Here is a 15,352-nt window from a genome sequence, read left to right on the forward strand (position 1 = left end):
ACTTATGATAGATTTAAAATTATAGCACCACAAGTCTAGTTATAGGCCCCAGGTCATCGTCCACTCAGTGTTATGTATTATTTCATTTATATATTTATTACGTTATTATTATATGTAAGAATATAAATTAATTGTATTTTTTTATAACTTTAGATGAAGTGGTGTATTAATTGCCTCTGAACAGTCAGCAAATATGTTGCTAGTATACCGACAAATATTTGATAGACTAATGCACAATTAGGTCACAAATATATATACATGAATATTACAAAAAATTTGGGTGTCTAATTATCAATTTTTGTCAGATTAATTGGACGTCGTATGTCATAATCGCACCTTCGTTAAGGGTCTCGAGGCGATTGTGCGACACTTATTCTCGCCCTTGAACAAGTCAACCAATCTAAATCTGAATAGCCAATGGCACAAAATTCATTTCGCACAACCTCCACCCCCGTTCTTGAGAAAAGGTTTTGAAAAATGGGTTTAAAGGAAAAGGTTTTCGCAAATGTTTGAAAGCATGTGTAAGTAATGAACATTATTCGTATAGCAAGAAAGCAATAAGAAACAACACGACTTTATAGCATACAACTCACTAGTATGAGGATATGATGATTAGTCTTACCTCCATATAGTGCATTCTGAACAAAAATACATCCACCACTCTTACATATGGAAATGGGTGAACAGTCACACACTAAGAAAAGTACATAGAAAGTAAACTACCTAACAAAATAAAATACATAGGATGAAAGTATAGTAAAACGAGGTGGAAGCAGACATGTGGCCATGGGCAACAAGCCCTGGACAAGTATGATTGTGACATTCTCCCCCACTCAAATGGTTGACGTCCCCATCAACCAACTCTGTTCAAACTCAGCAAATTGTTGAGCAGTTGCCTTGCGATCTTCCGCGCGCTCCCAACGAACTTCTCTGTCTTGGAGGCTTTTTCACTTCTCCAAGAATTCTTTCAAACCTAGTCCTGGTCTTCCAACTCTGTCGCTTCTTCCAGTAAATCTCTAATTGATTTCTTCCTCTATCATTCTCTCCGTTGTGGCAGGCAGACGGGTCACCATCCTACATCACTCATCGACATGGTCGGGTGATAAAGTTGTTGGGGTTGATGCCCTAAATCTCGTAGGGTCCTATATTTTGTAATTGTATTATGCAAATATTTTGTTTATGTAATAAAATATGTGATGTTTCATTTCAAAATTAGTTGCATTAACCACAAACTAATAAACTAATATCCAAGGTTATTTTGTAGCTTAAACATGTATGTAGAGAAATATAGGTGGATCATGTTTAAGTGATAACCTAAATGGTCTATAGTAGATGGATAAGGGTGGATATCTTATCCTGGTGACACTATGAGAATGATTCGCTTTGTAGATGTTACAATTGTTGTAAAGTGCTACAAATGATCTGATCTTGATCATTCACGTGGAGACATGTGAGTGAGGATATTCTATACAAAAGAGTTTGTATAAGACCGGACCACGAAATGTTTAGTCTTATTATATAACGTCGTTTATAATAGAGTCTTACATTTCACTAGGATGACTATAGGTAACATGACCTGAATCCTAAATGAGTTGTGAACTCTTGCCTATAAAGGTGATCCTTTGATTTGTATGGGTAAGAGTGGTCAGATCGTTGACTCAATAAGCCTACCATTTTGGGAATTCGTCTGATTCAGTAGCTGGGAACACAATTGCCTTTGTATAAGACTGGACTATGAAATGTTTAGTCTCATTATATAACGCCGTTCACAACAGAGACTTACCTTTCACTAGGATGACTATAGGTAACATGACCTGAATCTTGAGTGAGTTGTGAACTCCTGCCCATAAGGATGGTCCTTTGATTTGTTGAGTAAGAGTGGTCAGATCGTTGACTCAACAAGCCTACCATTTTGAGGATTCGTCAGATTGGGGAGCTGAGAACACAGCTACACAAGAAGGAATTCACTCCTTCCCTAACATCGGGTAAGTACATAAATTGCTCCTTTAAGAGCTGATTTCGGGGTTTGAACAATGTGGTGCTACACCCTCTCCTGGCCCGAAAGGGGTTTGATCATAGTTGAACTATGATTTATTGTTCATTAGATGGATTAGTGGTACTTAAGGAGTTAGATGTAACTATAGAGGCAAAACGGTAACTTTGGCCCAACTGTACTTACGAGCAATTTGTGAAGGGTCATTGTATTGTTGACGGGTTATATCCAATGGACACAGAAATATATCTGTAGTGTGAAGAGTGCATCGGTCTTTAGTGGAGTGTCCGGCAGTTAACAGATGGTGAATAATTTAATTAAAGGAGTTTAATTAATTATTCACGTACCATCAGAGCTTTAAGCTACTGGTCCATGAGGTCCCATCTGTAGCTCATCGGGAATTAATGAGAATCAATATTTGAATTAATTTGAATTGTTCAAATTAATTGAAGGAATTAATTATATGTGATCTAATTAATTTAATCTAATTATATATGATGTAATTACTATAATGTATTTTGATACATTATAAGATAAAGTTTATTTGAGAGGAAATAAATATTTGAATATGATTCAAATATTACTTATATGAATTTGATTCACATAATTAAATTTAATATAAATGAGATTTATATTAAAAGTCATTAATGAGAGAATAGAAACTATAGGTTATATTGTATTTGATACAATATAGAAACTATAAGTTATGTGTTATATTTGATATAACATATAGTTTAATATATATTTAATATTATATGATAAGGTAGTTATTATATAAATATATATTAAATATATTTATCAAAATAAATAAATTTATTTTATTTTATTTTAAAAATCATTTTGGGAGGGAGTTACTCCATCCCCCCTCTTTTCCTAGTGTAGTTTCACTAAAACGATGAGAGAGCCACAAAAAAGTTCTGAGGCAATTTGAATCCCATTTTTTCCTCTCATCTCTCTCAAAATCCCATTTTTTCCAAAATAGACAGAGCCCACAAAACTCTTGGATTCTCACTCAGAGAATACAAAGGTAACATTCATGGTGGTGTCCTCATTGATGGTTAGAGGGTTCGAGATTGTACGTGACAAGATTCGGAGAAGAAATCTCGTGAAGAAAGGTTCTTCAAGATAAGGTTTCCTAAATCCATTTTCTATTTTGTAATCTTTGTTTTAAAGCATATTGAATTATCTTTTAAATGCATAATTTGTATGTTTTTGCTGTAAAATTTATGTTATGTAAATTTTGGGTTTGGGTCCGATCCCTTGCTTCTGCTTAAGGACTTTTAATGGTTCCTTCAAGGGTTACAATTTGCTCACGTGGAGGAAAGGATGAATCTCCATCCACGATGGTAATTGCACCTATAAGGGGCTTTCCAACCTTTTCGATGACTTCCACGGGTCTTCTGTAGCTACTTACGAGGTGACGTTCTCTTTGGCCTCAACATCAAAACTGTCTTAGGCACAATCTTACCCAAACTCTGTCCCGTGTAGAAACTCTCGGCGTCTGGGCTTCCTTCTCCTCCTCTTTGGAGGCAGGGAATTGTGTAAACTGTCTGGCTCGATAACGCGACACTTTTTCAAGACACACAAAATGTCTTGAGGATCTTTCTCTTCCATGGTTTCAACTAACTCGTGGGTAAGGTCCTCCAATTGGAGGGCCGAGATCATCTTTATCTCATTTGGCTGTTTGATCCCAGCATGCACAACAGTGGGCGTAGACCCTGTGATCACTAAATACTTGATGAAGGGTATCGGTATTACCTTGTGCTCAAGCAAGAATTCCATCCCCAACACCACGTCAAAGTCGTCCATTTTGACGATCACGAAATCGGCAGGGCCGTTTCAATCCCTCAATTTTACAACTGTTCTCTTTACCATTCCTGTAATAGGTAAGGCTGCAGAGTTCACTACTTTCATTTTACCTATGCCTTTTTCCCAACGAAGATTCAATCGTCTAGCTTCTGTTTCGGACATAAAATTATGGGTGGCTCTCGAGTCGATCATGGTACTTTTGGCTGACTTATAGTTGACCCAAACATCTACATACATCAGTCTGCCTTTTTTAGATTCCTTTGTTTCTCCCATACTCTTCTGGAGGGCACCTAAAGATCTTAGGGCCCCAACTCGTGGGGTTCTATCTTCTTCTGCTTGTATATTCTCGTCCTCTACTTGAACAGCTTTGCCTTTCGAGTCTGAGGCTCATGAGGCTTGAAAAGTGTTAAAGGTTGCTTGTTTCGGACATTCACTCGCCTTGTGCTGCCCCTTACATATATAACAAGATAAGGGCCAATAAGAATTTTACCCCTGCCACGTATTTCCAGTCGTCTACTGAGGTACTTTACCATCCCCACTAATGTCTCTATCCCCCCACTATTTCTCGATGGGCTCGAACCGTTGCTCTTTCTCCCTCTATTAAGAGATCTTGAGTGTTGCCTCACCTCTTGAGATTCATCAATTAAGTCGAACAATCGTTTGGTTGCTGCATACGCGATTGGGAGATCTTGTATTCTCTGTTCATACAATTTTGTTTTTGCCTACGGTTTCAGGCCTTTGACAAAATAGAAAACTGTCTTTCTCAGACATATCTCTTATGTCCAACATCAACCCAAAAAATTGTTTCACATAGTCCATAATAGTGCCAGTATGTTTCAATTCTCGTAGTTTACGTCTTGCCACAATCTCAACATTCTCGGGAAAGAACTGAGAACGTAACTCTTGTTTCAGTCTCTCTCACGTGTCGATGGTGCACTGACCCTCTTGGATGTCCATGAAACTGAACTTCCTCCATAACTTGGCATCCTCTGCTAGATGCATCGTCGCTAAGGTGATCTTTGACTCCTCAGTCGTTATGTTCGTAGCTCTGAAATACTGCTTCATATCAAAGATAAAATTTTCTAGTGCTTTCGCATCACGAGTCCCACAAAAGGGCTTAGGCTTGAGTACTTTTACACTGTTGAATTGGATTACACCCCTAGGGCTTGGTTTCCCACCGCTCTCATGGTGAGGTTAACTCTTACACTGATGTCCGCAATCTCTGCTTGGACAACATCGAGGGTGCCTCAAAAGTCTTCGGATAATTCAGTCACCATCTGAATTATCGCTTTCTGCGAGCTGTCTAGTTCTTCGACACGTTTTTTCATAAGGGCAACAGAGCTCGACAATCCATCCCCATGCTCGGAATTTTCAGTTCTCATAGCTTTTTCCTCTGGGTTTCAATCCTTGTTAAAAATTCCCTGACGGGCATCCCGCTAAGCGACCAGCCACTGCGTCGATTTCATCGACCTTCTTAGAGACTTTTTGTAACTGAGTTTCTAGGAATCGAACCTGATCAGGAACTTCTATTAAGTAGAAAATTTGCTCTTCTATCTCGCCCAATTGGTCAACATGGGACTTGCCCCATTGTTTCGTAGTAGACATGATCACGACTTCTCAACTCCGCGAGTCAATTTGGCTCTGATACCAACTGTCACAATCGCACCTTCGTAAGGGTCTCGAAGCGATTGTGTGGCACTTGTTCTCGCCCTCGAACAAGTAAACCAATCTAAATCCAAATAGCCAATGACACAAAGAGTGTTTCTCATAACCTCCACCCCGTTCTTGAGAAAATGTTTTAGAAAACAGGTTTAGAGGTATGGAAATAGGCAAGCGGTCAAACACTAAGAAAAGTACATAGAAAGTAAATTGCCTAGCAAAAAAAAAAATACATAGGATGAAAGCATAGTAAAACGAGGTGGAGGCGAACATGCGACCATGGGCAACACACCCTGGACGAGCATAACTATGACACCATACACGCAAGATATTTGATCATCACCACCTGATTACTGTCATGATGGTCACGATATCTGGTTGACCGTTAGCCTTCTTATATGCTTCCATATAGTAGAGTGACATCATCCAGATCATGTGTTGAAACAATTGGGTTTGCGACAAACGGTACTTCATTGTGCTATACACTCCTGGCACTACACCGAATTGATTTAAGAGGTAAGCACGACCAAGACTGACGCCAAATTCAAGCAGAATACATGTCATGTTGATGCACGTCATGATCGTTGTGCACAAAGAGAAATAACAAATGGACTAGTTGTATTAGATTACTATTTTTCCTGGTATGATTCAATCACAAAATATTTTATCAGACCTGACGGCGTTTATTATTACTGCATGATAAGAGATTTATTATCTTACATTTCTCAAATATATTATATGAATATTATTTAATATTAATTTTTTTTCATCATACAGAATAATTTTGTCCAAGATGTACAACAATATTAAGTTCAACACAATTTATCGGAGTTGGGTTCAATATGTGACCAAACTTTGATTTATGTAGAAAGTATTATTCAACAAACAAGACAACTCAACGTTCCTAACACTAATCGAAGACGTATTCGTTGTAGACGACAATGACAATAAAACGAAGTTAATTTAGATGCATATGAAGATAATCCCCTATGGGGTAAGCTTTAAGAGAGTCGTCTTTTAATTTCCTGTAAACTTCTATTTTGAAATTAAAGAACTAATGTCTCTTTATCTAAAGTAAACTCTACCATATACATGAGTTCTACTTTTTTATTTGTAGGACGTACAACTACACAACAAAGTATATAACTAAGTTTAGTAGAAGAAATTATCAAATCATGAACCCTGTCTACGAATTTGACTTTGACCAAGTCCACCAACGCCGACATGATACTAACTAGATTAAAACATAATCGTGCACCGGATACACGATTATCCTTCCCTCAAAACAACCTTTTTTTTTATCAATACTTTGCATTCCAACACTATTCTTTGAAATTCTTTACCATTTATCCCATTTTTATCATCAATTTCAAAAACCACAATATTCTTGAATTTTATCCCAATAAAAGATAAAAATAGATCCTTCATACTCTTTCCGTATACCTCTCCTTTTTTTTTTTAATAAAAAATAACATATATATATAACTTTCCAAGCAAATTTAATGATAAACCGTTATGAATGTCATATGCCTTTTTTTTACAACATAATATTTAACTCAATTCATAAGTATGTACACTTGACCGCAGTTTGAATTCCTTACTCCACATATTCTTGAAAAAAAATGGAAAAGAAAAAATGATGACCCTTTTTGTTAGCCTATTTTCCTGTTTGTCTCATAGCTTCCACTTGTAATAAGTTACTGGGATTTTATTCTTTTAAAAGGAAATTAATAAATAAATAACACTTTCTTTAGTACAGATGGGGGTAGGTATTAGGAAAAGAGTTGATTGTTTATGATGATCTACCAATCAAAACTTTATTAGTTAAGATATAGAGGTACGATTATAATACCTAATTCGAAACATATATTCTTGACATTCAAATTTCTATCCTCGTACTCAAAATAATAATAATAATCATCATCATCATCATCATGTGGGCCACTGGTGGATCTAAAAAAAGGAATGGATATTTAATATTTTCATTAGAAAAAAGATTAGAAAAATGGAAAGATTCATCATTGAACATATTTCATCACCGTTTTGTTATTATCAAACAATAAGAGATTAATATATTTTGGGCAAAAAAAAAAAAAAAATCTGACCTTTCAACATTACAGAGGGTCACAAGAATGCTTGAAATGAAGCAGGGCATATGCCAACATCCAACATGGGAAGGCAATTATAGTGACAGACTCCACATGATAAAACTTTAAACTTCACAAGTTGTAGAAGAATCAATCAAGGGAATCTTGATCCAACAACATTGCAAAGATATTCCACATTACATGCTCATGCTCCTAAAAAGATTCTTCTCATTTTTCCCAATCTCATCAGATTTTTCATCAATAATTTGATTACCTCATACAACTACAGAAGAGAGAAAAAGTACATGTCCAACCAAAGGCTAAAGACAACTTTATTCAGTAAAAATATTAGACACTTAAAATGTTTTTTTTTCCCCCATCACATCAAGGAGATAAGGCTAGCCTAAAAGCACATCCATCCCTGACCACTACTACCCAAATCCAGCGTGCAGCTTCTGAGAAAACCACAACATTTGACCAAAATATTGATTGATTGTTTGATCGATCCCATGCAAAAAGCAGTGATTTTCAATACCACTAGCCCAGCCAAACCCATCATCAATATTGAAGGAATGAATCGACTTACAGGCGGGAGATCAGTAGTGGTACCGATACTGGCTCCTCAGCTAGGACGGGCTGGAATATGTTTAGTTCTCCGTAACGCTCAAGTACACGCATCCTGCAGTCCTCGGCAGCCATTACACCAGTTGCGAACGCACCATGCACAGATCCTGGGAAACTTGTGCTTGTTGCCTCACCTGCAAAGAATATGTTATCAATGGGGATTCTCAACTTCTCATACAAATCGTGGGGCTTCCCAACTATGTCATAACTGTACGATCCAAGTGTGTCAACATCTGTACCCCATCGGGAAACAAGGAAATTAATCTGCAAATTTGAAAATTGTGATGAGTTTTTCTAGTTCCAAAATAGCTTTTTGTGTGCACAATTTAAATCCAACTACTATTTATTTGAATATTTAAAAAAGAAGAAATCTAACTGGGTCAGATGCATCCGGAAGAATTTTCTTGAGTTGTGTAAAAGCGAAATTAGCAGCTGCTTCATCGGACAATTTCTCTAAGTCTTCGGCCAGCTGCCCGGCAGGCATGTAAACGAGAACAGAATGACCAGTGGCCTTGTGAAGATTGAGAAAGTAGCTGCATTCATATGTTGTTTCCGCAACCACTCCTAGAAACTCCACATTCGGCCAAAACACTTGTTCAAAATGCAGTATTATTTTATTCTCTACCCCTACCCCAAGATCAGATATGGCGGATTCCTTCCAGTCTGGGAGCTTAGGTTCGAATTTTATGGTATTGGCTTTGAGCACCCCAAGAGGGACAGCAACAATAGCAGCATCAGCAACAAATGTTGTCCCATCTTCGACTGTGACCTTAATTTCATTATATCGTCTAATTACTTTTGAAACCCTGAGAACCAAAGAAGGAAGATTCTAAATCATAAGCTGAGGTCTTGGTCAAAATATAAATCACAAGAAAGAGAAAGTAGAGGACAAACTTTACCTGTGACCCAAACGAATATCAAGACCCTTTGCAAGAGTGTTGATAACAGGAAGGTATCCCCTTACCATTAGCCCATGACCTCCAGGCAGCAACTCTTCCTGGAATAATCAGGATCACATTTTTAGAAAACTAGGAAAAGATTGAAGAGAATAATGCATGAAAAGAACAAAACTAATCCTAAAGTTTTAGGTCACAATTGATTTTATCTCTGAAGTGTGAGCGTCTTGCCCATATTATTCCCAACAAGTCATTTTTTATCGGTGGAAAGGTGCATGTGCAACATTAAAAATTGAATATGGTTCTATACTTAATCCATCAAAATTTAAGACACTAAAATTAGTATCAAATTAGTTAAATTGTCCACAAGTAAGCATCTTGCCCATATTATTCCCAACAAGTCATCTTTTTATCGGTGGAAAGGTGCATGTGCAACTTTAAAAATTGAATATGGTTGTATACTTAATCCATCAAAATTTAAGACACTAAAATTAGTATCAAATTAGTTAAATTGTCTCAAGTAAACATCAAGTCCACCAATCGCTACTCCCATCATAGAATATTGCCACACAAATAGAAACAGCAACAAAGTGAACAAAAAGATGAAGCAGCTTTTGTCCGAAATTACATGGATTTTCCCTCTCTCGTCTGATCTGTTTCCAGACTAAATCAGGTCTGGAAGTCAAGGGGGAAAAGGCAAAATGATTATGCCACAAAGCAAGTAGTCAACAAGAAAAAACAAAGGAGACTAGTGCTCAAGTAGTCAAAAGCTAATAAAACTGGCATGTGCTAGAATGGAACCTGTCACTGTCAATCTTGTATACCATTTAATAATTTTTCAACTGCCTAATTCTCTAAACAAAGGAAAATATTTACTTCGTAATGGGCCATGGCCAATGAGGGATTCCAATTTCCAAGTAATGATTGCACCTCTACGTCCATCTGTCCATAGTGAGGAGAGTAATGACTGGAGAGGCAGTTATAACTTCTAGTTCATTTTGTGTTCAACACCATGAGGGAGTGGGTGAGCATTCGAACCTTTGACCTTATGGTCTAAGGTCGGCAGTTCTAACCCTTAGTTCATAAAATGCCAAATACGGAAAAATTGATGCAATAGACACAAAAACTATCTTACCTTTATATATTTTCATAAGGATCTAGATAGAATGACCTGATTGTATAATTTCATTGCTGCAGGTTAAGTATCACGCCAAACATAATATCAATACCATAACAGAATTAGAAAGATCATCCAACATTGTTCACTACATTTTTGTTAATTGTTATGATTGTACCTAGAAACTAGAGATCAATTGACATTGCAACTACACTACTATAAGCCAATATCATTCGAACATGCAAAAACTTTCAGCTTCCATGAATTAACGACAATAGATGCAAAAGCAAATACTCATTTCTATTTAGTGATCACTATACGGTCCTCTAACATAGGAAGAAAGAGATTATTGGATTATAAAGACACTAATCATGGAGTACCTGATCCCAACATTTTAGTGAGATAGTATTGGCATCTGCAGCAAACCATCCTTCCATCCTACAGAGATACCATTGAAGAACCTTGTGGGCAAGCCCATCCATCCTGTTTAAGGATGTTTATCGGTTAGTGTTGAAAATGAAGCAAAATAAGGACAAGTTAAAATAACCACATCGAGAGAGAACGTACTTCAATTCTGGTCTTCTTTCAAAAACAATTGAGAATGCACGAGTTATAGTCATGTCCTCAGTATATTCATCTCTTATTTTATCAGCCTGTATAAAGCATAGGAGATTGACTCAGAGAAGTGGCCACACAATCAAAAGGAACAAATAATAAAACTTAAATAAAATCGAGCAAACCAGAAACTTCAAACTTCAATGTTGATTTCTAAGGACAACTTACCTCTTCTAAGACGGCCTCAAATACTTGACCAACTTTTGTCACTAGCTCTTGAGGAACTTGTTTCCCTTCCATATCAAAGAGTGCATAACTGAAAAACACATCGGATTTATAACGATTCACATATAGCAATAACGATGGTAAGAATTCTAATAAAGGAACATATTTGCTCCATATCTGATAAGGGTACAAACATAAAAACAAAACCCACCAAAACTATACTCATGACTAGATGATGGAAAATAGAGCATTTACCTTTCTAAGTCATGGTCGTATAATACAGAGTTGTCCTCACTGGTACGGTACAGGGGTAATCCTAATTTGCCAATTAAGGGGGCCAACGGATTCTCTTTGCATACACCATGTAACCTGAAAATCAACAGAAAAGTGATATTATAACATAAATGTGGGTGATGAATGTTAGTTTCTTTAGAAAAAGGCCATTAAAATAACAAACTTACCACGAAGCACCAAGGTCAACAGGAAAACCAAATGAATAATTTGTATAAATGCGACCACCAAGTCTCTCCCTTGCTTCTAACAAGATAACCTGTTCAATGGAAGTTAAAAAATTATCTAATTGAACGTAAAAACTTGAAAGAAAACACCAAAACGCAAGCAAGTAATCTAAGTTATCCAGTTTTCTTTAACCAGTCAAGGAATTGGTTTCCTATTGTTCCCCTTCACCAAGCATGGTTGAAGGCTGTGGCAGACTTTCGATGTCAAGCTTCTGCCACCAGTTAACTATTCGTTTTCAAAGATATTGATGGAACAAAACTAGAATATCTGCAAACTTGTTTTTCCTCATTTCAGGAAGATCCATTTAGAAGGGAAAAGGTCAAAGGTCTCCCAAATGACATCGTGGCTATGTCACTTCACTGACATAATACTCCAGCAAATATACCTTCCGAGTCAAGGGATGCAATAAAGCTAACAAGTTTCCTAGGATAATCATAAGCAGCAGTAAAAGGGTGCAGGGGGTTTTAGTTTTTGGTTTCTTTAGGTCCCCTCGCCATGTGATGTCATAAATTTAATGGTAGAGACAAAAAAACATAACGCAACATAGGTAATCTGAATTTTATCATAGCTTGTGACTGACTATTAATTTTTTTGGTTCTATATTATAGTACATACCTGAAAGGAAGCATCATGAAGAGCACGAGCAGCAGCTACTCCAGCAATGCCACCACCAATGACAATCACCGAAGGTGATCTTACCTGTCCTTTCTCAGGACTTGAATGGCAGACAGCTGCATCAACCAAATTCTAATATGAGCAAACACACTTAAGGTTATATAAACTATTTGCAGTCTACATAACAGGAATATAACAAAGATTCTCATTCTGTAATTAAGCACAAAAATATAATATTGGTGCAGACAAATATATTAACAATTCAAATTAGAATCACACGTCGTTCCAACGTGTAGAGACAATCTATGCCAGAAAGCCTTTAAAAATTTTGCATCCTATTTCACCTTCTTTTGATAAATTTAACATGCATATCCGGAAGCTTTGTTTCGAAGCTATTCCAAAACGATTAGCACTACTTTCCTCCATTGAAAAAATTAAAGTTCAGAGATCCCGATAAATTGCACGGACAGCATCTCATTAAGTTGTATCAATAATGTACGAGTAGAAACCACTAATATTTACTAAATCAAGAACAACAACATAACAAACAAACAAACAATTAGGATATACCCCTCAAAACGATCGATCCTAAACATAATCTCCCTATTTCTCGAATCGATCTCTGTATTTCATCAAACCAAATTAAGCCGCATTTGGCATTTTCAGCTGATCATGCTTTCTCGGAAGTTGCACAACATGAAGTACTTAAGCAGACGTAAATAGGAGTTAAAAAAATAAACAAATAAAAGTTAATAGGAAACACGAATAGAGGAGAAAAGGGGGTACACCGGACCTTTACGAAGTTGGGAATTACTCCTCGAACCAGACTCCATTGTTGAACGACGAGCAGCAATCAACTTAAGTCGTCGGTTTATTATTAAGAAAATGATTGGAATCAGGATTCAAATGCAGTAATAACAAGGGATCAATGGATTTATTGTCGAAATTAAACAAAGAAGGAGTCAATTGAGGGGAATAATGGAGAAGAAAAAGCAAAAGACAGGTAATGAAGTGATTAGAATTAGAACTCAAGTTTAAACCCAGCTTTCCCAACCAGTTCATGCGCCTCGGTTTTCGAAATTCTCAATCGACCAAACTCCTCCTCGTTCTTCAGCCAACTCCAATCGATCAAACCCGAAGAAATCCACGATTACGATTCAAAAAACGTCCGCTTAAGTTCTACAGAAAAGCGATCGCGATCTCACACCTCCGATTGCCGAACGAATCAAAACAAAATCTCTCCGATCCGTCAAAGCATAAAGAAAACCCCCAGATCGAAACAAAAATCAGAGAGGAAACGAAAGGCAAATCGAATTCTCGTGAAAGCGAAAACACTTTCCGTGCCACTGAGAGGATGCTACGTTCCCAAAATTATGAGCCCTCGTTGAATTTATAGACAAAAACACGGAGACAAAATTTTTGTTTTCAATTTTGAAAAACAAACCATGCAAACCTTACGCGCGTGAGGTCACGTACGCCACGTGTTGACTTCTGAATGGAATATCAAGGTCGGCGGATGAGAGTATTGTTCACCGCCAAACTATGGCACGTGGGAATACAAAAAAATGGCCTTGGCTTGTTTCTAGGAAGGCGGAGCTGTAAATATTTTAATTGTGGAATATTGTAAGAACAAATATATGCTATTTTTAATTCACGTTGCATTTTCTTTTTAATAACAATGGTAAAATTATGTATTTAGACTTAAATTATATATATAAAAAAAAAAAAAAAAAACATTTACGAACTTTATGTAGATATAAGTTTTATTTAGTATATGGATATAAAGATTTGAACTTTCAAGCAAAAAGTTAAGTCATTTGTTAGGATATGTTCCCTTTGACAATATACATTAATTATGTTCTTAGACTTTGAGAGATTTTATTTTTATTATTTTTTCTTTTAATAATATCATGGAATTAAGAATCGAACTTCAGACATCGAGATCAATGGTAAAATTTTGTAACAAATTGAACTATGCTCATAGTTCATGTCGATATAGACCTCAATTATTATTGTTTTTTCTTAACGAAGGGCCTCAATTCTTATACAATGAAAAAATTTATTTTTTATCTTGAACTTTGTATTTTTTTTTTAAATATCACTGGAGAGTGAAATTGTTTAAAGGAATATATATATTTTCCTTTATTAAAGATTAAAATTTACTTGATATGTGATGTATAAAATTAAAAAGTATAGACCTTGTTATTATTCACAACTACATAAAAGATAAAAAATTAAGATGGTTGTTATTAATTATTTTATTTTAACTCACATCACAACAAATCTTATAATTAAAATAAAGATGAGTTTTTTTTGTCCATAAAAAACAAAAGAAATAATTGTTTCAAATGACTTAGAAATATTTTTAAATATAACAAAATTTTATTACATATCATCCATCAATATTAATAGATGAATATCAATATTTATTATTAATAGATCTATATTTTACTATGTTTATAAATAAATTGGCTCATTTTTTTATATTTGAAAAGAATCATGAAAAATATGTGTTTTTTTAAGCATGGAATTTTAAAATTAAAACATAATTTGTTTTCTTTTGAAATATTTTGTATAATCTGTGCATAAATCTTATGGTCGTATTTTATTATTGATTGACCTAAATTTATGCAATTTTGTTTTTTTATAATAAAATATTTTAAGAATGAGATTATCTTAAACGTGTTGTCAACACTAGAATCGATTATATATGACGTATGAGACAGAAAAAAAGAGAACAAATGTTGACTCGCAAACGCCAATTTAGTTCATGAATCTTCTTTTCATCCTTTGAATTCATGATTGTTTTTGCTGGCTATATTTCGATTAAAATACTATACTTTTAAATATTCTTCTACATGCTTAATGTTTTCATATACATCTTTAATATTATTAATCATGTTTTGTACTATTTTAAATTTTCTATTTTTAAATTAAAAAAGAAAAAAGCTTCTTATTTTAATTTTTGAATTCAAGATTATTCTAGTTTCTAAACTTTGTCATAAATTTTTATATTTTTTTTTTCAATTTTTATCTCCAAACTATTCAAATGAGTATTTTGGTCCTTTTCTTTTTTAAATGACTATCTTGGTCATTACATTTTTTTTTTTAATTTTAACAAATTAATAATAAAGCTTCAAGTATATATGTGTACTACAAGTATGCAAACGTGATTTCAAATCACACAGGTTATATCACAAGCATTTGACAAAAAGGTTTTAGGGTAAAATATAAATAATAATAATAAAGAAAC

At 35.3% G+C, this 15,352-nt stretch overlaps 1 protein-coding gene across 2 annotated transcripts; it reads right to left on the reverse strand.

Moving 5' to 3' along the window:
• Nucleotides 1–7,663: 7,663 nt before the first annotated feature.
• LOC120085574 (polyamine oxidase 2) lies at nt 7,664–13,469 on the reverse strand. Of its 2 annotated transcripts, XM_039041623.1 has the most exons (11): nt 13,154–13,469; nt 12,893–12,956; nt 12,100–12,215; nt 11,427–11,515; nt 11,221–11,334; nt 10,969–11,056; nt 10,753–10,838; nt 10,566–10,668; nt 9,072–9,169; nt 8,549–8,978; nt 7,664–8,436 (listed from the first exon to the last, which is right to left on the reverse strand). In XM_039041623.1, the coding sequence occupies exons 2-11, from the start codon at nt 12,930–12,932 to the stop codon at nt 8,131–8,133; spliced, it is 1,470 nt and encodes a 489-aa protein (XP_038897551.1). In that variant the 5' UTR covers nt 12,933–12,956; nt 13,154–13,469; the 3' UTR covers nt 7,664–8,130. The 2 variants fall into 2 exon arrangements, with proteins under 2 accessions (XP_038897551.1, XP_038897550.1); XM_039041622.1 differs by having other exon boundaries at nt 12,893–13,469.
• Between the last annotated feature and the right edge of the window lie 1,883 nt (nt 13,470–15,352).

This window comes from Benincasa hispida, chromosome 9 (assembly GCF_009727055.1).
Source record: "Benincasa hispida cultivar B227 chromosome 9, ASM972705v1, whole genome shotgun sequence".
Classification (NCBI taxonomy): domain Eukaryota; kingdom Viridiplantae; phylum Streptophyta; class Magnoliopsida; order Cucurbitales; family Cucurbitaceae; genus Benincasa; species Benincasa hispida.

Excerpts from the sequence above, each read along its gene's own strand:
- LOC120085574 (XM_039041623.1), bottom strand. The coding sequence starts at position 12,932 with ATGGAGTCTGGTTCGAGGAGTAATTCCCAACTTCGTAAAG. Across the intron at positions 10,669-10,752 it reads GAAAGAAGACCAGAATTGAA|GATGGATGGGCTTGCCCACA; the intron begins GTACGTTCTCTC and ends ATCCTTAAACAG. Across the intron at positions 8,979-9,071 it reads GATATTCGTTTGGGTCACAG|GGTTTCAAAAGTAATTAGAC; the intron begins GTAAAGTTTGTC and ends TTTGGTTCTCAG.